This window comes from Myotis myotis, unplaced genomic scaffold (assembly GCF_014108235.1).
Source record: "Myotis myotis isolate mMyoMyo1 unplaced genomic scaffold, mMyoMyo1.p scaffold_m19_p_3, whole genome shotgun sequence".
Classification (NCBI taxonomy): Eukaryota; Metazoa; Chordata; class Mammalia; order Chiroptera; family Vespertilionidae; genus Myotis; species Myotis myotis.
The window spans coordinates 121,704,929-121,728,527 of NW_023416335.1; the positions used below are offsets into that span (position 1 = coordinate 121,704,929).

General features: G+C 46.0%; 2 protein-coding genes across 7 annotated transcripts; both read right to left on the reverse strand.

Annotated features, from left to right (window-relative positions):
- Window positions 1-2,695: 2,695 nt before the first annotated feature.
- On the reverse strand, window positions 2,696-8,443 carry TEX52 (testis expressed 52). The gene is made up of 3 exons (XM_036297333.1): window positions 8,372-8,443; window positions 6,432-6,979; window positions 2,696-3,067 (listed from the first exon to the last, which is right to left on the reverse strand). The coding sequence occupies exons 1-3, from the start codon at window positions 8,441-8,443 to the stop codon at window positions 2,710-2,712; spliced, it is 978 nt and encodes a 325-aa protein (XP_036153226.1). The 3' UTR covers window positions 2,696-2,709.
- A 603-nt stretch (window positions 8,444-9,046) lies between these two features.
- FOXM1 (forkhead box M1) lies at window positions 9,047-23,573 on the reverse strand. 6 transcript variants are annotated; one of them, XM_036300519.1, is made up of 10 exons: window positions 23,388-23,573; window positions 20,766-21,349; window positions 20,028-20,179; window positions 18,176-18,367; window positions 16,931-17,059; window positions 15,989-16,033; window positions 15,321-15,387; window positions 14,953-15,128; window positions 11,321-11,398; window positions 9,047-11,010 (listed from the first exon to the last, which is right to left on the reverse strand). In XM_036300519.1, exons 2-10 carry the CDS (start codon window positions 21,265-21,267, stop codon window positions 9,973-9,975), a joined length of 2,379 nt encoding a protein of 792 aa, XP_036156412.1. In that variant the 5' UTR covers window positions 21,268-21,349; window positions 23,388-23,573; the 3' UTR covers window positions 9,047-9,972. The 6 variants fall into 6 exon arrangements, with proteins under 6 accessions (XP_036156412.1, XP_036156410.1, XP_036156411.1 ...); XM_036300517.1 differs by having other exon boundaries at window positions 15,321-15,420; XM_036300518.1 differs by having other exon boundaries at window positions 15,321-15,390; window positions 23,388-23,572.
- Between the last annotated feature and the right edge of the window lie 26 nt (window positions 23,574-23,599).

Here is a 23,599-nt window from a genome sequence, read left to right on the forward strand (position 1 = left end):
AAAGTCGGTTGAATAGAATTATAGATTTGGAACTATAAGGAAATTTGGAAACTCTCTACACGCACACACACTATTTGTTAAAATTATTTTTTAAAGTTGTTTATGTTAGGTTAGGTGGCTCAGGAGGCGGCGCAAGAAATAGAGTCCAGTGAATCAGAAAAGAAAGGAAAGGAAAAGGTTTATTTCTGCATCCCCGGGAGACCCACGTACCCCAAGGACAGGGCACGTGGATTCACACCAGCAGGGAGGGGGGCGCTTTTTTTATACTGCAGTTGGGTGAGGGGCGGGGACATGAGCTGAGGAATTCTCTGCTGCAGGGGATGGGCAGGGGTATTCAGAAGAAGTCCGTATCTGTGTGGGGGTATGTGGATTCAGGGAGAAGAAGCTGGTATCTGTGTCTGGCACGTTGATCTGTGAGAAATTCCAGGGGAAGTCCATTGTCTCATCACATGTCTGCATGTATCCAAACCTGGGCTCTCTCCGACCTAACAGTTTATTGCTTTGAGAGAAACATTGATTTGTTGTTCCATTTATTTATGTATTATTCATTGGTTGATTTTTGTATGTGCCCTGACTGGGGATAAAACCCAGAACCCTGGTGTATGTGGATGATGCTCTAATCATCAGAGTCACCCAGTCAGGGCTAAAATTATTATTATGTTATTTATTTATTTATTTATTTTCCTTGTTAATCCTCAACCAAGGATATTTTCCTTTGATTTTTAGAGAGAGTAAAGGAGAGAGAGAGAAACATCGATGTGAGAGACACACATTGATTGGTTGCCTCCCACATACACCCTGACAGGGTCAGGGAATTGAACCTGCAACCCAGGTATGTGCCCTGGAGTCGAACCTGTAACCCTTGGGTGTGTGGGCCAGTGCTCTAACTGCTGAGCCACATTGGCCAGGGCCTAACATTATTTTTGAGATGAAATACACATCAAATTTACCATTTTAAAGTACATAATTCAGTGGCATTTCATTCATTCATGATGCTGTATAACCACCACTTCTATCTAGTTCCAAAATATTTTCAGCCCAAAAGAAAGCCCTGAGCCCATTAGGCAGTCAGTCCCCATTCTCTCCTCCCCAGCACCTGGCAGCTGTCAGTTTACCTTCTGTCTCTATGGATTTGCCTATTCTACATATTTCATATAAATGGAATCATACAACAGGCGGCCTTTTCTGGCTTCTTTCATGCAACATGTTTTCAGGGTTCATTTACACTGTGGCATGGATCAGTACTTCATTCCTTTTTTAAAAAAATTTATTGATTGATTTTAGAGAAACAATGAGAGAGAGAGAGAGAGAGTTGTTGTTCCACTTATTTATGCATTCCTTGATTAATCCTTATATGTGTACTGACTGGGGATTGAATCTATAACCTTGGTGTATCAGGACAATGTTCTAACCAACTGAGCTACCAGGCCAGGGTAGTACTTCATTCCTTCTTATGGATGAGTAATATTCCGCCCATTTTTTTCTTTTATTCTAGGAATAATGGTTATAGCTTTACTTATGGAGAATCTACAATGTGTCGGATACTTTGCAGGTATTTATTTCACTTATGTGATTTTATTTATTCCACTGATTTATACCCCAGTCCCACCTCGGAGCACATGAAAAAAACTGAAAGCCTGAGGGGACAATGACCTTCCCACAGGTCACACAATGACCTTCCCAAAGGTCACATAGCTGGTTAGTGGTTGGTTAATCAAAACCCTGGTGGTGTTTTGATTCCCTGGTGCCTGCTGGGCTTGAGAAAAGTGGAGACAAAGAAGCAATGGACAGAAGGCTAAGAGAAGCCCAGTTGGGGAAGATCACCAACCTGGGGTATGACAGGGACAAGAAGAGATGAGGTGACTCTTCAGCAGCCTCCCAGCTGCCTCCCCCCTGCCACCTCCACTAGGTCCCTTGCAGGCCCTCCCCTATCAACCTCCACCCAGCCTGGGTCAGCACCTTTCTGATGTGGTTTGCCTGCTTCCACTTTAGGCCACTTGTCCTTGGTACCCCATTGTAAAAGCTGAGGAATTTGGGGTCAACTGCAGCACACAGGCCTTAACATAATAATGCTCTGGGGGAACCACCCTGACCTTTGCCTTGTTCTACTCCTGTCCCTCTATGGAGGCCTGGTCAGCCTACCTCAAACTTGACTCTTCCATCCTCTAGCACCAGCCTAGGCCTGACCTCTGCTCCCCCAAACCCTGCGTAGGACCTGCAACCCAGCAGAGTTACCTCCGGTCTTTTTCCGGACATCAAATGGTCCATGGAGGGGTGGAATTGAGGTTATTTTTGCCTAAAAAGCTTCCTGTACTCTGATAATCCCAGTCTTGTTCCAGTGGGCTATGGGATTGGAACTTTTTACCCACATTTCTTACAGCCTTCCCTCCTCCCCCCAACCCTGCACACACACACACACACACACACACACACCGTCTTTTCCCCCACTTTTCATTCTGTCCCTGGGAATGGGAACCCCCCTCTGCTCTCCCTGCTCTCTTTGTCTTCCTCCACCTCCTCCCCCCCCCCCCCCCCCCCCCCACGCACACACCAATCCTCCCACTTGCTATGAGAGAGTCCTCCAAGGAAGACGTAACAATTTAGCGTTTCAGTAGAGTCTTGAGGAGCCTGGGCTACAAAGATAGGGAGGAGCTGGAGAGGCTCCATTCTACGAAGCCAGAGTCCTTGAGCCACCCAAAGGCTTCCTGCTTAAGGTACATTTGTTGAGAACACTGGAGCCTGGGGGTCTGTGTCCCCACCGTGGTCCTCACCCATCTGGAGGCTTTTCCAGGTGTGTTCAGGTCTTCTTTTTCTCTTCCTGGGTTGTGCCTTGGAGAGATGGTGGAGAGGCAAGGCAATGCGGTCCTTTATCAGGGTTTGGTAGTTCTTCACGAGGTCCTTTCTCAGGGGCGCACTTGGCAACAAGGCCAGCTTTAGTGCCGTCTCCTGGTAGTGAGGCAGAGGGTTTGGGCAGGGCCTTCTCCTGGCAGAAGCACTGGGAAGTGGGTTGGGCAGAAGCTGGAAGCCGAGGGGTTCAAACCTTCCACCAGCTGAGATGTGTTGGTACCTGTTGAGGGGAGAGGGTGTGGAGAGAACAGGAAGTCAGAGAAGAAATCAGGCATGATGGAAGGGGTGAGAAGGCAAAGTACGATGCAGCCCTCCATAAGCTATGAGCAATCAGGCTATAGGGAATTCTTCTGTCTCTTTTCCTAATTGGAAATTGATCTATTCCAAATGGCGTGTGTGTGTGTGTGTGTGTGTGTGTGTGTGTGTGTGTGTGTGTGTGTGTGTGTTTGGCATTAGCTGGAATGATTATATTTAGCTGGTCAATCTTTCAACATATTGTAGGATATTTCATTATCCAGATTCTGACTATTCCCCAATACAGCACACATGCTTCTTCTCATTACTGGTTAATATGATGCTATTCAAGAGCCCTCCCTGCCTTCACCTGCCGCCTTCCAACACCTGGTTTGATGGTTTCCTCTTCTACAGGCCTGTAGTATTAGATTCAACAGTGAGAATTTGACTTTTTTAAAAAATATTTTTATTAATTTCAGCGAGAAATGTAAAGGGAGAGAGAGATAGAAAAATCAATGATGAGAGAATCATTGATTGGCTGCCTCCTGTATGACCCCCACTGGGGATCGAGCCCACAACCTGGGCATGTGCCCTTGTCCGGCGTCGAACCTGGGACCTTTCAGTCCTGAGGCTGATGCTCTATCCACTGAGCCAAACCAGCTAGGGCGGCCTTTTTGAAAAATATATGTTTTTATTGATTTCAGAGAGGAAGGGAAGGAGGGAGTGGAAGAGAGGGGGGTGGGGGTGGGGAACATCAATGATGAGAGAGAATCATTGATTGGCTGCCTCCTGCATACCCCACACTGGGGATCAAGCCTGCAACACAGGCATGTGTCCTTAACTGGAATCAAACCTGGGACCCTTCAGTCCACAGGCTGACACTCTATTCACTGAACCAACCTGGCTAGGGAAAGAATTTGACTTTTTAAAATCCATAGTTAAATGGTGGCAAATTTCCTGTGGCTCCACATGCTTTGCACCTGGTTCACAGATAGCCCGGTTTTCTCTCTTCCGTGTACAGCAGAAGAGCTCAGGCCTTGCTGCACAACGGAGTCATCCTCAGGAGCTTAATGCCATGCCAGGCTGCCCCCAGGCCAAGTGAGTTAGACTCTTCTGGGTGGTGCTCAAACCTCAACAGTTTTCTACAGAGGCCCAGGTAATTCTGATGCTCTACCAGAGTTGAGAATGGCTGAGTTTATATATAAATGTTCTATTTCCCAGCAAATCATGAGTATCTTCAGGCTCAGACCTTGTCCAAAATCTCTGGGTCTTTCATGCTCAGAATGTGCTTTCTCGTGGATCTAGAGTAATTCTAACAATTTATTTTAACCCCTTACAGAGCTGTTTAAAAGGAACCACAGAACATCTGGCACTATAATTTGACTGAGTTTTTTGAGGAGTGAGCTAAGTCTCCTTCACCTTTGTATACCTAGTATTGGCACATTTTAACCATCAATAATCTTCATGGCAGCCAGCCGGTGTCGCTCAGTGGTTGAGTGTCAACCTATGAACCAGGAGGTCAAAGTTCAATTCCTCCACCACCCCCTCCACTCCCAGTTAGGCCTGCAGCTTGATCCCCAGTGTAGGGCATGCGGGAGGCAGCCAATCAATGATTCTGTCTCATCATTGATGTTTCTATCTCTCTCCCTTTCCCCTCCTCTCTGAAATCAATTAAAAATAATAATAATAGCCCTGGCTGGTTTGGCTCAGTGGATAGAGAGTCAGCCTGGGGACTGAAAAGTCCTGGGTTCAATTTCGGTCAAGGGCACATGCCCGGGTTGCAGGCTCGATCCCCAGTTGGGGGCATACAGGAGGCAGCCAATCAATGATTCTCTCTCATCATTGATGTTTCTATCTCTCTCTCCCTCTCCCTTCCTCTCTGAAATCAATAAAAATATATTAAAAAATAATGTCCCAAAAAACCAGAAACACCAATCAGAAAGGATATATGCACCCATATGTTCATAGCAGCACAATTCACCATAGCTAAGATCTGGAAACAGCCTAAGTGCCCATCAGTAGATGAGTGGATTAGAAAACTGTGGTACATCTACACGATGGAATACTATGCTGCTGTAAAAAAGAAGGAACTCTTACCATTTGCAACGGCATGGATGGAACTGGAGAACATTATGCTAAGTGAAATAAGCCAGTCAATGAAGGAAAAATACCACATGATCTCACTCATTCATGGATAATAAAGACCATTATAAACTTATGAACAATAATAGATACAGAGGCAGAGCTGCCTCAAACAGATTGTCAAACTGCAGCAGGAAGGCCAGGGAGGGTTGGGGGGCAGGAGGAAGGGGGGTAAGAGATCAACCAAAGGACTTGTATGCATGCATGTAAGCATAACCAATGGACATAAGACACGGGGGGGGGGGTAGGGGAGGCCAGGGGATTGTCAAGGGCGGGGGGAAAAAAAGGACACATATGTAATACCCTTTGTAATACTTTAAGCAATAAAAAAATAAAAAATAAAAAATAATAATAATAAATCTTCATTGCAGGGACACTAGAGAGAAGCCAAGGCCTTGAATAATCTTCTCTCAAAATCACCAATTGTTGGCTGTTTTTTTTTTTTTTTTAAGATTGCAGATTTCCACAGCCTCCCCCTTCAACCCCTCAATGCTTCTGTTAATGCCTGTGGGATCGGAATTTAAGACATTCTATCCTTATTCTTCTCCTCCTTTCCCGCCACTCATGCCCAGTGCCTGGACTGGACCCAGTATGGCAATATCTGTGAGTTCCCACGATGGGGTGGGGGAGGGGGAGCTGCAGGGTTCTGGAATAAGTCCTTTTGCATTCCTGTCTCTGCTCACACCAGTCAGTCCTCCATCCCCTCCTTTCTGCCTTTCTTTTATATATATCCCCCAGGAAGGCTTCATGAGAAAACGAATGAAAGCTGAAAGGGTAAGAAGCCTTCAGAAAGGCAGAAAGGCCCTGGCCAGTTTGGCTCAATAGATAGAGCGTCATCCTGTGGGCTCAAGGGTCCGGTCAAGGGCACATGCCCGGGGTTGCAGGCTCGAACCCCAGTAGGGGCGTGCAGGAGACAGCTGATCGATGTTTCTCATCGATGTTTCTAACTCTCTATCCCTCTCCCTTCCTCTCTATAAAAAAATCAATAAAAATATATTTAAAAAGTAAATAAATGATTGAGCCCCTCCCCTGGCTGTCTTTCCCTTGCCTCCATCCCTTTCCTCCAGATACATTCAGAAGAGTGTTTAGTTTTCAGAGGTGGGAAAGTTAGAGTTCCAATTAGATATTAGAAACAGGAATCGGGGGGTGGGGGGGTCACCTGAACATGGGGAGGTGGGTGAGCTCCCTGAGGAAGGAGCGCCTCTTACTTCCTGAAGTTCTTTGGCGGCAGGATGTTGCCATTGGTGTCGAGTGGAGGTGCCCTTCCTTCACTCCTCAGCTTGAGTTTCTCCACTTCTTTTAGTTCTTTCACTGTCCTGAAAATCACCTGTTTCTTCAGGTCCTCATTCAAGAAGATAGGAGTGCAGCTGATGAAGGTCAGATAGCTGTTTTGACCCATCCAGGAGGGTGGGGGGATGGCGGGCTCTGCTGGGGGATAGCGGTGGGCCCTGGAGTCCGTCAGCCAGCGCCAGACATTGCTATCATAGGGTCTGTCAGGCCTGCTGGGAAAGGTGGCAGGCAAGCGCCCCACGTCAAGCCACGTGTGAAAGCCCCAGGTGTGCTTGGTTTTATCCTTCCAAGGGTGGATTATTCGGTGGCGCACCTTGGACTTGATGTCTGTGCAGGGTGGCAGCTTCAGGGCCAGCTGGTGGTAGGTTTGCCGGGTGAAGCCAGGCAATTCCCCGGGCTTATCAGTGAGGAGAAACTCACGCTGAGCCCATGTGCGGTAGTCTGGGAGGGACTCGGCCAGGAACATCTAGAGAGGGACAAAGGAAGCATGGGGCACTCTGCCTCTGCTTCCCGGGAGCAGCCCAGAGGAAAGGAGCTGCCGGCCTCCTCCACACCAGGGCTCTCCTGGGGCACTGGCGGCCTGGCATGGAGTGTGTCTCCCTCCGGCCGTGCCCAGCAGCAGGTAGGCTGGCTCTGTATTATTCCCATAGACCAGCGGTTCTCAACCTGTGGGTCGCGACCCCTTTAGGTGTCAAATGACCCTTTCACAGGGGTCACCTAAAACCATCCGAAAACACATATATAATTATATATTGTTTTTGTGATTAATCACTATGCTTTAATTATGTTCAATTTGTAACAATGAAAATACATCTTGCATATCAGATATTTACATTACGATTCATAACAGTAGCAAAATTACAGTTATGAAGTAGCAACAAAAATAATTTTATGGTTGGGGGTCACCACAACATGAGGAACTGTATTAAAGGGTCGCGGCATTAGGAAGGTTGAGAACCACTGCTTTAGACTGTTGATCTTTTGTTCTCTTTCCACCTACCAGGTTTGGGGTTGATTTCCCACCCTCTTTCAACTTGGATTTTCCCACTCTTCACTTATTACCTCCACCCACCCTCTTTGTTCTGGGGCTCCCACAATCCTGCTGAGGAACTCAGGCTCCTAATGGGCACACCAGGCCTGAGGAAAGCCTGAGGGAAAATGTCCTAACCAAGCCAAGTGTAGGAGGCAAGTCTTTCCTCAGAGAAGGAAGCCTGGGTGCTTTTCTACCAGGACTCCTCCCATTGCTCGTTTCCCTGTCATTGGTGCATTGCCCTTCTCATTAAAATATAGTCAAATACAGAAAGCATCTAGGCTCTTCGTCCCTTCCCTTTTCTGTGCCACACCCCCATGAAATAAACAGTAGCAAATATGTAGGCACTGTGCGAAGTACTTATCCACATCTCACTTAATGTTCACAGCCCTGTGAGCAGGTGTTGTTACGGTCCTCATCTCAAAGATGCAAAAAGCAAGACACAGTAAATATCTCACACAGTAAATAACTCACCCAGAAAGCCTGTGGCCATTTGTCTGCACTAATCATGATACTATGCTCTCCAAAAATGCCTCTCCCGCCAGTCCACTCTTAGGACTTTTCTGGTTCCCAAAACTCCCGTTTCTTGGGCCCAGTCCCCTAAATCATTACTATGTGACCAACGGTCCAGGAGATCTAATAACCAGGCTTCTCCTCTCCTCTCTTCTGAACTCCGCGTTCACAGTACCATAGAACTAAGGGAGGAAGACAGCGGGAGTTCGCAGACTGGAGATCTGCTGCCTTGGAGAAAGCATGACCCAGGGGGACAGCCACTAGCCCAGTGGGGTACAAAAAGGTAGGTGTCAGAGATGAGGCCCTGGCCCCTACCTGCAGGAAAGGTTTCCTGGCATCGGATGGTTTACTTTGCCCTCTGAGTGATCTTCCTGGGTTACAAGCCATTCTTCTTCTGGGCCTCATTGCCAGGAGGGGCAGCTTTATAGGGAAGACCTTACTGGCAGCATTGTTTGCTGCCCGGTTGCTATGGTGCTGTTTCCTGGGCGGTGCCTCAGGGAGGAGGGGTCATCAGTCCTTTGGGCCCTGGTTGCTCCAGGCCCAGAGCCAGGGGATGAGACAAGTTCTGACTGTGAAAGATGGGAATGGGAGCGCTTCTGGGAAGGGACTAGCCTAGGAAGGCCTGCGGAGAAAAGCAGGACAGGCTGGCTTTCAGGCCTTGGGTTGGAGGTAAAGGTGGTCATGAGGTACCTGTAATTGGGCTCATCCTTTCCTAATGTTCTGGAAGGTGTGCCCCCAGGTATTCCTTTCCCTTAGTGGGGACTGGCTGTGCAGGACCATTATTGGGAAAAGTCATCTCTGTGTGAGAAAGGCTGTGTGTCTGTGCAGGTACCGTATGGGAGGTGGTCCGTGCCACAGGCCTTTGCACTCTCAAGTGCTTCATGTTGTCTTCAGACCTTGCTTGCCCATCTTCATCGTCACCCACTTTTTTCCCCAATCCCTTCTTAGCTTAGGGACCAGACGCCAACACACCACAGAGAGAAACTCTTACACCCTGGATTTTATTGAGTAGTTACAGTAGTGTTCTTGCGCTGGCTCACATGCATATGGCCAGCTGGGGCCCAGGGGGCTCTTTGCAAAGCTGCAGTGCAAGCTAAGGAAGCCAGGCAGGTCAGGACCCTTTTAGCCTCCTCAAGCCTCAGGCCAGGTTCTCATCAGTGCTAGTCTCTCTGGCATGATTAGGGGGCACTATCAGAGAAACATCATGTGGGCACACAGCTGGGCGCCCACACTCTGCCTCAGATGCATCCACCCCCCACTCCCAATTCAACTCTTGACACATTATGAGACAGTTTTACCAGGATTTCTTCTTGGAAACATGGGGAGGTGGGAGGGAAGAGCAGTAGAAGGGGCTCTGGCAAGCCGATCTGCTTGTCTGGGTGCTTACAGTAAAGAACCCTTGAGGCAGGCAACTTGGGCCTGGAGGAAAGCATGGAACAGAAGCAAAGTGAAACCCCTGTCATCCTACCCACCTTCTGATAGTCTGTAGATAATGATCTAAGGAAATAAGCTTACATTTAAAATTAGAGGATAATTTGGAGCATATACACTATTTACAGGACACCCTGCAAGGAACAGGGAAGGTGAAACTGCTGGGCACAATACAAACAGTTTGGGGAGTTCCTAATCTCTTTTCATCCTTGTTTCTGCTATGCTCACCCTTCAGCTCTCGCAGGGGGATTGAGGAATCAGATTCTCTAGGGGAGCATAGGGTGGCACAGAGTTCAGATACCAGGGCCTCGATGCTTGTAGAGGGCCCAGTGGTGACTATGGCACGATGTCTGCCTTGGCATAACAAGGTGGGGCTAGAGGGCGGACAGTCCCTGCTTGCCGTCCTTACTCAGGCCTTGGATGGCCCACCCACTCCTGGATGGCCCAGAGTGGACAGCTTGAGCAGCAAGGGTAAGGTCAGGTCTCTACCGCAGCTCAGGCAGGAGCTGAGCCCAGTTGATGTTGTCAGGGCCCAACAGGTCCTCCTCCAGGCCAGGGAAGCTGATGTCCAGCAGAATCTTGCTCAGGCTGTCATTCATTGTGTCCAGAACCAGGCCTTCTGTCAGGGAACGGTTGGCTGGAAGGCTGGCAACCTGTGGCTCCCCAACCATGGGGTAGTCTGGCTTGGGGACTTCCATTTCTGAGGGGGAACAGCTACTAAAGGGGTCAGAGTTGAGGTCAAAGGGCTCAGAATTGAGGAGTTCTTGGGGTGAGTCAAAGAGGGGGATACTTTTCAGTGGGGTGGTACTGAAATCTGTCAGCCCCAGGGAGTCAGGTAGGGGGCCAAAGGTACCCTCAGGGGTTCGTACTGGGCTGAAATCTAACCCTCCAATTTTGGCTGGGGGTGTAAGCCTCCAGGATTCAGGGCTCAAGGGGAGGACAGATTTGCTCGGGGTAGAGGAGACGGGCAGCGTCTCCTTAATGGGTGTCTTAAAAGGTCCTCCCTCCTCCTGGGAGTAGCCAAGCTGGGAGGCAGGCACAGAGGGCTCTGAAGGGAGAGTGAGCTCTGTGGCTGGTTTTGAAGTCCCAGGGGCCTCTGAGAAGAGCAGCTCAGGCTCATCCACACAGGGAGGTAGTAGGTGCTGTTTCCTTCGAGACCGGCTCATCTCCCTCCCCTCCCTTCGTTTAATCACCAGCATTTCAGACACACACCGGGTTGGGGACCTGAGCCCACTGTAGGACTTCTTGGACTTTGGAGTGGGCGAGTGAGGGGAGTCGTCCTCCCAGGACTGAGACAGCTCCTCTTTGACAGATGGGCACGGCGAGGGCCACTCTATCAGGGGCGGGCTCTCCACCTTGATAGGCCTCCCTAAGTGTGGCATTTCCTCCCCAGGCTGTATTTCTTCCTCCTTGATGGGCTGAACTGGAAGCAGAGGAGACAGCCCTTCTCCAAGCAGGAATTTTTCCTCTTTCACTGGCCCTGCAGTGGGCAGAGGAGCGACCCCCTCATCAGCTAACGGCACCTGAAAGGGAAGTAGGGACAAGATGAGAGGGAGCTCTTGAAGCCTTGAGATTCAACCCAGTCACCAGGAGGGACATAAGATGATGACTAAAATAAGTGACATGCTGCTACTAATCCTCTTTTTGTCTTTTTAAATTCTTAAAAACTATTAAATATGAGAATATATGATGAAGGTGGTAGCTCAATTCCAGGGGGAAAAGGTAGATCATTTAATATAGTGCTGACATAATTAGTATCTAGCTGAGAAAAAAATAAAGTTGGATGCCTATTTTATACCATATACAAAGATAAAAGAAAAATTAAAACCATACAAATCCTGAAAGAGAATCTAGGAGACTACATGTACAATCTGAGGGTGACCTTCTTAACCAAGACTGGAAACCCAGAAGCTGTAAGAGAGAAAAGAGATAAATTTGACTACATAAAAATGTAAAATCTTACTGTGGCAAGAGAAACCATAAACCCAGTTAAGAAACAAACAACGGAAGTAAAAAAAAAAATCTTCAGCCTAAAAGACAGAAGGTTAATATTTTAATAAAATGAATTAGCACAAATTATTAACAGAACCCTATAAAAAATAGGCAACATCCATAAATAAGCATCTCACAGTGAATAATCCCAAGTGAATAAACATAACAAGAAGGTGCTCACACTTACTAATAAGCAAAGAAAGATGAAATAATTTTATGTACATTAGATGGGCAAATATTAAAAAGATTAATAATGCCAATTGCTAGCAAAGACATAGGTCTTGTCATATATTGCTAGTAGAAATGTGAATTATCACATTTTTTTTGAAAAGCAATCTAGCAATATTTAATAAAATTTAAAATACCTCTTTACTTAGCAATCTCATGTCTGGGACCCTATTCCATAGAAATAAAAGCACTAGTAAGAAAATACTTGCAAAGATATTTATTGCAATGCTGTTCATAGGAGAAAAATATTAGAAACAAAATGTTATAGCCCATAAGAGTGGAATGGTTTGAAAAATTATGACATAGCCACACCAGGGAATATTATGTGACCATTAAAAAACAATGAATTATGATTCCAGTCAAAGGCATATACCTCGGTGCAGGTTCCCCAGCCCTGGTTAGGGTGCATGCAGGAGGCAACCAATCACTGTGTCTTGATCACATTGATATTTCTTTCTGTTTCTCCCTCTCCCTTCCACTCTCTCTAAAAATCAATGGAAAAATATCCTAGGTAAGGATTAACAACAATAACAAAAAAAGACAATGAAATAGAGCTGTGCCAGGTGACTTGTAATATAATCCCATTTCAATGTTCCATGTGCTGTGTGTGTATATGTAAAATGGCTAGGGGGGTCCTGGCTGGTGTGGCTCAGTGGTTGAGCATCAAGCTATGAACCAGGAGGTCACGGTTCGATTCCTGGTCAGGGCACATGCCTGAGTTGTGGGCTTGATCCCCAGTGGGGGCATGCAGGAGGGAGCCGATCAATGATTCTCTCTCATCATTGATGTTTCTATCTCTCTCTCCCTTTTCTGAAATCAATAAAAATATATTTTGAAAAATAATTAAGTAAATAAAATGGCTAGGGGAGCGCTATGTGGAGGGGAGCTAAAGGGGGAAAAGTGGAGGGCATTGTAATACTGTCAACAATAAAAAATGGCTATGACTATATATGTATGTCTATTATACTAAAAATAGATAAAAATATGGAAGAAAGCAGAGTAAATTGTCAATATCGGTTATTTGAGGAGCAGGGGTGATATGGGTGAAGGTGGGAGAGGGTAAGCAAAAAGAATAAAAAGGGAAAAAGACTTCATTAAAACAAAAACAATATACATGCTATAATCATATTAAAGTACATATGTAAAATTATGTATGGTGGTACGTATCATTTTATACATATATTTTAAATAATTTTTAAATAATTTAAAAAGCAACCCAAGTCTCTAAACTCCAGAGCCCATTCTGTTTCCATCTCAGTGAAGGGGGTGGAGCCTTTTCCCTACTTTGTTATAGATGAGCTTCTGCTCACAAAAACTTTTCTGGAGGGTTAGGTCCAGACTTGGTTGCCCATCAAAATATGGTCTTAACTTACCCTCCTCTCAAACTAGACCAATGATGCTTATCAACCAGGGGCCATTTGGTAATGTCTGGAGACATTTTAATTTAATTTTCACATGGTTGGTAGGGGGATGGTGCTCCTGGCACCTAGTGGGGTGAGACCAGGTGATGCCACTAAACGTCCTTCAGTGCACAGGACAGCACCCCTACCCCCCAACCCCAGCAAAGAATTATCCAGCTCTAAATGCCAATAGTATGGAGGCTGAGAAACCCTGAGCTAGACTGACCAGTTTACTCCACTATTACTGGGTACAAACTGGCATTTCCTGCCTCTATACTCTCTCCACTCTTATCTGTTCACCCAAATCCACTTCTAAGATCTACTTCTTTTGCCCGACTGGTGTGGCTCAGTGGTTGAGTGCCGACCCATGAACCAGGAGGTCACAGTTCAATTCCTGGTCAGGGCACATGCCTGGGTTGTAGGCTCGATCCCCAGTGGGGAGTTTGCAGGAGGTAGCCAATTGATGATTCTGTCTCATCATTGATGTTTCTGACTCTCTTTCCCTCTCCTCTCCTCTCTCTATGAAATCAATAAAAACATATATTTTTTTAATGAAAAAAGATCTTTCTTTTTTGAAAATTTGAAAATTCTTCTTTAACCACCCAGCCCATCTATCTATCCATATCAGTGGTTCTCAACCTTGGCTGCACATGAGAATCACCTGGGAATCTTTTTAAAATCCTGATTTCTGGGCCTCATCCTCTGGAAATTCTGTTTCTTTGTTATGGGGTGGGGCCACAACATTACTAACAAACAGAATTTCCAGAGGATGAGGCCCAGAAATCAGGGTTTTAAAAAGACTCCCAGGTGATTCTCATGTGCCACCAAGGTTGAGAACCACTGATCTATATAAAAGGCTAATATGCTAAGTGTCTTTCCCTCCGTCTGGGTAATGACATCAAGTAGCAACACCTGGCTTCCTCTCCCTAGTGATGACTAGGCTCCTTGCAGTTTCTTCAGCCCAGGAATACCACTTGCTTATAGCCAGATGGAAACACCTTACACAGTAACCAAATGTCTGTGAAGCGTTTTCCCATGCCTCATTTCATTTGATCCTCAGAGAAGTCCTGGAGTAGGTAGATAGGAGACTTGGTAGAATCCTCTTTTCTTTTAATTAGCCAGAAAATGGAGATTTAGAAAGCTTAGAAACCTGACCCGACTAAAAAAAAGTAAGAAATGGTGGAACTTGAAAATGACTTGAGGTTTTCTCACTGCACAGAATATAGTCAAACACTGCTGCAGTTAAATATTTTACCCTTTGTTCTCCCTGTGTGATCTACAATAATAATCTGCTTCGTGTTGATATTTACTGCTCTGTTGCTGACAACTACCTGAAAGAGAAGTTGGGGTGCTTCACTGGGCTGGAAAAAGTTTAGCTAAATCAGAAAGCAGATCTAATTAAGCAAGTTTGTTCTCTATCTATAAAAGGCTACGTTAACTCGCGCATGTGTGATACATAAAAAGCTCTTGCTGGTGCCAATTGCATGCGCGTGTTTCCATCTGTCATTGTTGATCGTGAATTTGGTTGACACTTCTATTATAGAGAAAGGGCGAATAGCGATATTAAAATATTTCTTCTAGTTAATTTCCTTTCAATGTGCATGAATTTGTGCACTGGGCCACCAGTGTATCATAACAACCTTGTCCCAATTCTTACACATTCATCAGGTATTTTGGACCTTCTGACAACACTTACATTGTAGTCAAATTCCTATGTTATTAAATTTTCCATTGTTTTACCTACCCAACTTAATTTATAAGCTATTCAAGGAACACTCAGTAGAGTGCAGTTGCAAATGTAGGTCCAATGCACATAATCCTCAGAGGAAAACAGAAGCCACTCACCTTGGGGGCAATACGGACTCGTTTGCTGTGGCGGGCAAGCTCTGAGCTCATGAGTGAAGCTGCCAGGGGCAATGGCACCTTTACCGAGGGCTGTAACACCAGTGGCTGGTTCACTGGGAACCGAATGGGTACCAGGTATGAGCTGACCCGGGGTAGCAATGGCTTCATCTTCCGCCCTAGGAGGAAATAGGAGAGATAAGGGGTATGGGTCCAGAGACACACCCTTCTCAATCCCAGGAGCTGTGCTCAGATCCCTTTGAGCTAGGCACAGATCCCTTTGAGCCAGGCACAGAATCCCAGAGTCAGATCCCCTAAAAATATGCCCCCAGAACAAGGATTAGGTCTGAGGCCCACTCTCCCATACTAACGTGCGCCCAGTGGGAGTGCAGTTTTGATGGTCACATTCCGGCGGAGCTCAGGATTGGGTCGTTTCTGCTGCTGTGTGTGGCGATAGGAAGAGAGAGAAACCTGGGTTAATAAGGCAGGGGAGGAGGCGGGAGAACCCACCAGCTGCTCTGGTACTATGCACTGAGCTAACCAACAGCCCAGAAACCAAAGCTGCTCTGGGAGGATGCAGGTGAGCAATGCCACCAAGCCTGGTTAGTGGGAAAGGTGGGCAGCACACAGGTTTATGGTGACAGGTCCTAACACCTCATCCATGTCCTCACCACCCCCAGGGGATGCTAAGGCATGTAGTTCTAAGAGTGACAAAGAAAAGCCAGGACGAAAGTGAGAGAAAAACATTGCTTCCTGCCAGTCCTATGCCATGCGCTGTGGTTGCTATCTTGCACCAAGCCCATGGCATGTCCTCCTGCCATGCCCGCTCTGCTCAGTGCACCTTCATGATTGCCCATGTGAGGGGAAGGAGAAGTGGGCCCTCCTCTGGGGAGATGAGGTGACAGTCACACATTTCCTCACTCCAGAAGCTCGGTGCTCTGTACTTAGGGCTGGCAGTCTTGTCCCTGTCCGCTAAAGCCATGCTAAGCCGTGAAAGGAAAATAAGGCCAAACCCCGAGCCAGAGGGAAAGAATCTTACTGATTCCAAGTGCTCGGGTGATTGTGGAGACCCTGGGTCCAGTGGCTGTGGTGGGCAGGCATTGTGGGAGAGAAATGAGATGAAGTTACCACCAGCATGGTCAATCAATCTGACCACATTGGGAAAAACACCTATTCCTGCCTGATGCTGAGGGCCACCCTCGTCAACTGTCCCTCCCAACAGAACGGTTATGGGCACTCTGAAATCCCAAAACAATCACTTCTAAAGAGTTGTTCAGTTGGCTCGGTTTCTGGTCTCTAGCCTAAAGAAAGGCTTTTAAAAAACAAGGTTTCTTAGACTTTTTCTGTAAGAATCACCTGAGAAGCTTGTTCAAAAAACGTATTTCTGGGCCCATCCTAGACCCATTAAATCAGAAGCCCCAAGAAAGGGGCTTGGGAAGTTGTGTGGGTTTTTTTAAAATAAATTTTTATTGATTTCAGAGAGGAAGGGAGAGGGAGAGAGACATAGAAACATCAATGATGAGAGGGAATCATTGATTGGCTGCCTCCTGCACACCCCCTACTGGGGATCAAGCACACAACCAGGGCATGTGCCCTTGACAGGAATCGAACCTGGGACCCTTCAGTCCGCAGGCCCATGCTCTATCCACTGAGCCAAACGTGCTAGGATGGGCAGCTGTTTTTTAATAAGCATCCCAGGCAGTTCTTATCCACAGGGCAGTTAGGGAAATGCTATTCTGGGAAGTCCTCTTATTTGGATCTAAGTAGTCCTCTCTATGGCCTGGTCTAGTACTAAAGTGGGTCTTTGGTATTTGTCAATTGTACTTAATTCATTGAGTTTTATGCAAATCACCTATGGGCCAGCTGGCATCTAACTCTCCCCAGATCAGATAAGATCATGACAAGGACCACTGGTTTCTTTTTGAGATGGATATTACAACCTCCAACTCTGGCCCCATTTAGAAGAAACCAGGACACTCACCTTAAACACCTGGTCCAAGGTCAAGTAACGATTGGCACTGGGGTGAATGGTCCAGAAGGAGACCTTGCCATTGGCAGACGTCTCTCGAACAAACATGTCATGAAGAGAAAGGTTATGGCGAATGGAATTCTGAAAGAAGAGACAACCGGTTACCAGCTATTTTAGCTACAGAAACATCACCCTTGATGTTTCCTAAGGGGATATGAGCCTCAGGACTCATCCACTGTACCCAGCACAGACTTTGTCGAGTGTCCAATTCTATCCCTACCTCCACACTGCAGAGCCGTCCATCTCAGCCATAAACCCATCTATCCTACGGGGATAAAGGCGGTACCATTTCTTAGGTTTGTGTTAAAGAAAAGACCTGGATAGCTGTCAAGAGCTAGAAAAGAGGAATGAGACTTTGAAGCAATAATCAATAACAATTTAGGAGAGTAAAGAAATAAGAAACTTGGGACCTAGCTGGTTTGGCTCAGTGGATAGCGCATTGGCCTGCAGACTAAAGGGTCCCAGGTTCAATTACAGTCAAGAGCACATGCCCAGGTTGCGGGCTTGATCCTAGTAGGGGGCATGTAGGAGGCAGCCAATCAATGATCCTCTCTCATCATCAATGTTTCTATCTCTCCTTCTCCCTTTCTCTCTGAAATCAATAAAAATATATTTTAAAAAAAAGAATGAAATAAGAAACTTGGAAATTTAGTTGAGGTAAGAATGTGAAGTTAAAAGTTCTATTGTGGGGAGAACAAAACAAAAAAACTCTGGCTTGAAGCTGAGTATGTCAAAGGACCTGAGTTGTGGCTCTGACAATGTAGTGTGACCTAGTGACTCCCAGGCATCTGTTTTCCCATGAATAAAATGAAAGAAAATCCCTGCCTTCTAGAAATATTATGTGACATTAGAGGTGAATCATGAGCCTCACAGATAGCATTGTTTTTAAAAGATCTTTTCAGAAAGCTACTTAGTCACTCCAGCTGCTGTTCAATGTAGCACAAAACTGGGCTCAGTGCTACATGGAAGAGTCCTGGTAAACCTTAGGTAGTGACAGGTAAAGTGGCTGCAAAGTTCTTATTGATGATTTTGGCTGGATTCAGCAGGATCAAGTCATAATCCAAAAGATACAACTGGTTATAGTTCTAGCATCCTTTAATATTCTCTCAGAGCACCAGACATCAAGTGTTGGACATCTGTGTAGACAAACTGTCGGACCAGAGTGACCTCCATGTGGGTTGTTATGGAACACAGTACCTTCCAGCCTGGCTTTGCCATATGCTTAAAATAGGGGAAGTGGTCCTCGATCCACGTGTAGATGTCTTTCAAGGTCATGCGCTTCCTCTCGGTACTGTTGATGGCGAATTGTATCATGGCCATGTAAGAGTATGGCGGCCGCTCAGACACGGAGTCCTGCCAGGATGTTGATCCTCCTGGGAGCTCCTCAACCTGAGGGTTATGAGAAACCAGAGGGAGAGAGAAAAGGGAATGACATGGAAGAGTTCACAAGACCTCCTCCAGCCCCCCTTGAATAACATTCCCTAGAAAAACCTCTTATCCCACAAAAATCACACTAGGAACAAACTCATCCCAGACCACTTATTCCATAGAATAAAAGTTTAGAATTAGAAAGGATCTTAGAGATGATCCAATCCAGTCCAACAATGTAGAACCACTTCTCTGTCTTTGTTAATTTTGTTGAAGATATTTCCCAATAATAAGTGTCCAGTTTTTGGTAGTTGAAATCTCCCAGGAAAGTTTGGGTATATGTTATGATTCATAAAACTTTAATTTTATACAAAATCACACCCATATGGAGCCTTGGCTGGGTAGCTCAGTTGGTTAGAGCATCGTTCCAATATGCCAAGGTTGCAGGTTCAATCGCTGGTCCTGGTCAGGGCACATACAAGAAGCAATCAATGAATGCATAAATAAGTGGACAACAAATCGATGTTTCTCTCTCTCTCTAAATAAATTAAAAAAACAACAACCACCACACCCATTTTTCAGACCTGGGGCCCATGAGACCTAGGTCTTACTCTAATTCCTTCTCCTGATGTGAATAAACCCATCTCCTTTCAATGTTTATGTGAGAGAAATATTTCTGAGTACAGGACAGAAAAATGTCTACAAAGTGTAAATTTTTTTTTTTTTAAATATATTTTATTGATTTTCTACAGAGAGGAAGGGAGAGAGATAGAGAGTTAGAAACATCGATGAGAGAGAAACATCGATCAGCTGCCTCCTGCACATCTCCTACTGGGGATATGCTCGCAACCCAGGTACATGCCCTTGACCGGAATTGAACCTGGGACCTTCCAGTCTGCAGGCCGACGCTCTATCCACTGAGCCAAACCGGTTTCGGCTACAAAGTGTAAATTTGATTAAGTCTTAGGCAAGGATCTGATCATTCACATTTCAAAATATTAAGCTTTAAAAAATACTGAGTTTTATTATATTTGTAAGTTTATATTTATTTGATATGTTTATATAAATAACTTCATCAAGTATACAAGTTATAAAGTGAATAGCTCAATTTTTACTTATGTATATATCCATGCAACTTTTTACTTTTAAAGCTTGTGGCATGAATGATTAAAAGGGATATACAACAGAATCCAGGTGTGTGGCTACTGTGAAAAACAACCCCAGCCACACAATTAGGTCAAATCAATTTTGATTGTTAGAGCAGTGGTTCTCAACCTTCCTAATGCCATTTAAAATTAACATCTAACTTACTTTATTTTCTAGTAATATATAAGAAAACTATCTGGTTAAGAATTATATTTCTTTCATACCATCGGGTTGTTTCTTTCAAGTTTGGCTTTCCAAACTAAGACCTTTTTTATCATTTCCTGAATACCTTAGGGCGGAGTACTAAACTCAGTGCTGACAGAATACGCCGAGCCAGAGGAATCTGCCCTCAAGGAAATTTTGCAGATGGGGAGAAAGATCCCAAGCAGAAAGGTAGCTCAAAGGTTAAACAGAATTGCACTAAGTGAACGCTAATACCAGAACTTGGAAATTCTGCTGCATTGGCCACTTGGTCCATTTCCCTTCTTAGAAGTTCCCTGCATGGCTCTCATGTCCCTAGTGAGTGACAGTTCACCTTAACGTGACTCGGCTCCAAGTGCTGATTTTCCTTTCCTTCCATCTCTTGCTTGATGCTGCAGGAGCCCAGGCCATCAGAACTCATCTTTCCAAGCCACTGGATGTTGGTCAAGCTGGTGTTAAGAGTGCAGCCTGCTGCCTCACTGCCAGCTAGAGGGGAAATAATTCAAGATGTCACTTAGCTGCCTGATCTGATGCCCAGCAGGTCCATCAAAATTGGTGGTTAGGGATCACCTCTCCGAGAGCTCTATCCTTAGGGTCAAGGGAATGAATACATGCTGAATCTACTGTGGCACTCAGGAACTCCACCCCATTATGGATCTCAGGAGAAATTCAGGAGCACAGTTTCAAGTTGCATTTCAATCTGGGCCACACTGACTCTTAGAGGTCAGTCAAGGCAACCTTATAAAAGAGTTTATAAGTATCTGCACAGAGAAAACCACTTTTCCTCCTCATGCTTCAGTTTTCTCCTTTATTAAGATAGATAAAGATCCCTACTTCTTTATACAGTCAATGGGAGAGATAAACAAAAACAATAAAGAAACCCTTTTCCAATATAAAGAAGGCAATTAGAAGTGCTAAATGATAATTACAACCCTTTGGACAGTGCCCAAAGGATCTGGGTGAAGGTTTCAGAATGACTACCTGTTGTAGGCATCAACATGACTGACTGCAGTCCTTGCCACCGAAAGGGAAAGGCTGAGCTCCTCACCCCTTTGCCTTGCAGACCACATACCACAGTTCTCCCATCTCTGCCCGAGAAGGGCTCCAGGTAGTCTAGGAAGATTCCCATCCATAGCTGCAGGTTTTGGTCCCGGAGTCTTGGTGATCTCTTCTGTCCTCTTGGTATCATTGCTGGTTTGGGCTTGAGGCTGGGGTTCTGGAGGGTGAGTGGGGGCTCCCCCACAGCTAATGAGGATGAATTTGTTGGGCCCATTGCTGCCACTCTCCTTTCCTTTGGCGGTCAATGCTGTGATGATGCTCTGGATATTGGCATTGTTGGGGATGGCCACCACTTGGGTGTTGGGCATAGTGGGGTGGTTAATAATCTTGATCCCAACCGGAAACTTGCAAGAGGTGGACTCTGCCACCTCATTGGAGGCCTGTGCTTGACCAGGCTCTTGTTGGGCAGGGGGCCGTTTAGGCTCCTCCTCTGATGTTTCACCTGGGGCATTTTGAACAGGTAAGGGCGGCCTCCGTCTTTTGAGAATCAGTGGCCGATGGGGGCTGGTTTTCATTATGAATCTATGTTTTCATTCTCCATTGAGAATCACAAGAATGGACCCTGGAAAGTGCAAGGAGCAGCAGGAGGTCAGAGATCTGTGAGGATGAGAAGGTTTTGTTAGAGCAGTGGTTCTCAACCTTCCTAATGCCATGACCCTTTAATACAGTTCCTCATGTTGTGGTGAACCCCAATTGCATTGTTACAAATTGACCATAATTAAAGTATAGTGATTAATCACAAAAACAATATGTAATTATATATGTTTTCTGATGGTCTTAGGCGACCCCTGTGAAAGGGTTGTTTGACCCCCAAAGGGGTCGGGACCCACAGGTTGAGAACCGCTGTGTTAGAGAGAGGTGTTCCTCTTCCTATGACCAGGAGCGTGAGCCCAAAGGCCCAAGTGAACACTCCCTGGGCCTTTGTTAAGATCTCAGACAATAAGGAGATGAATTCCACTGACAAAAGAAAGCTAAAACAGGAGCAAACAGAAGCAATTTTAATGGGAAAAGTGGGGTTGAGTTGAACTTAAGTCAATACAGCCAAAGGTCTTTTGGAAGCTTGAGAATGTTTGGCTGCAGAAATAAGTTGGGCACATACAAAAATGTAGAAATGACTAGTATTGCCTACTAGAATTCAGATTGCTTGCAGTGACTGTAGGGACAGGAATACTGGGAAGGTGGAGTCCAAAACTCTGATCCCATAATCCATTCTAGGATAGAGCCTTTATATTTTTATAACATCTTAGTTTATAAATAAAAGGGTCAGTGCCAATAGATTCAAGAGAGAAAGGCAGATTGTACCATTGCACTATTTGCACATCACTGAAGAAACATCCCCAGTTCACAAGACCTCAGATAAACGGGGAGCGCTCTATCTGCCAGGAGCATGCCAGCGTCTTTCCCTTCCCCCACAGGTAAGCATCCCCTAAATTCTAAGAGACCACACTAGACTTGCAACCAGGGAGCAATGAGCCCTAGCAGCTGGTCCTAGGCAAACCCCCTGAACCTGCATCACTGATGTTTCTCTCTCTCTTTCCCTCTCCTTTCCTCTTTGAAATAAAATATATATATATTTTAAAAGTACATTTTTCTTTCACAATTTGCAAAATATTTATATAGTGACATTCTAGTACTTGCAGGTGCTTATTCACATTTTAACTTTCTAAGCATGTTACTGTGTTAATTTCTTTTCCAGAACCAAGACTATAGTCCACATCTCCTACTAAAATGTGCTGCCATCAATATAAGGTAATTTTGTAATGTTAAAAAAATAGTTTTATCTGTTAAAAAATTGTGCTTTGCTGATTTTAATAGATATATAGAATACTCTACTATTATGTAAAATTGTGCAATCTTATTTAGAGGTACTTTGACAAAGGAATGGGCTGTCTCTTTTACAGGACATCTGATATGGCCCTAAAAATGATCATCACATTCATGACATTTGCAATCTGCCCTTTCCACTTTTCCTCCTCCCTTTCCTTTATTTCTGGGTTTCCTCTACCTTCAAATCTCAGTTTTACTTCTACCTCGTATCTCAAGCCTCTTCCCCCTCCCCCGCCCCCCCAAAAAAAGATACCTCCTAAGGCTTAATTTTCCCTTCTACTCTCTGACCAGCCTCTTCCTATCTTGTCAACACTTTATCTAGCCCAGGAGCTTTCCAGAGTGACTCCTCTGACCCCACCCCCATATTGACCAGGGAAACCTTGCAGGGTTCTCAAGAACTAAGAGACGGGTCCTTTAAGAGGCGAGAGTGGAAGCAGTGTGGTATAGTGGGGAGAGCACCTGGAAGCAGGTCTGTCTTTGACTTAATGCACAATCGGCTCAATCTTCACCCCAGCCACAGTCTGCCTAGGAAAGGAGGCCACCAGAGCCCTTCCAAGGCTGCGGGCGGGGTGCAGAGGTCACACTTCCAGGGAAGGCCGAGGAGTGCTTTGAGAAAGAAATGAGGTCAGGACAGGGGGTTGGATGCAGAAAAAAATGTGCACTCTCGCTCAGACCTCCTTCCTGAGTGGCCCCAAACCTCCACTCTTGTCCCACGCCCTGCTGCTAGACCCCCTGACCGCGGCCCCCGACCCCGCTCCCCGCGGGCGCCCCAACCCGGCTTTAGCCTCCATTCCTCGGCTCCGCTCACCTCCCGACTGCAGTCGCTGTCGCCGCTGGGCTGAGGCTCCTAGGGCGGGCTCCGGGCTCCTCCGACCCGGGGGCCGAGCCAGGGCGCCGGGCAGGGACTCGCGCCAGGCCCGCCGGATCCCCGGCGGTGCGGGAGGGGTGGGGAATCCCAGGGGATCCCGGGAGGGGAGGGGGTCCCGGGCCAGGGGCCGGGGGTGGGGTCGGGCACCGGAG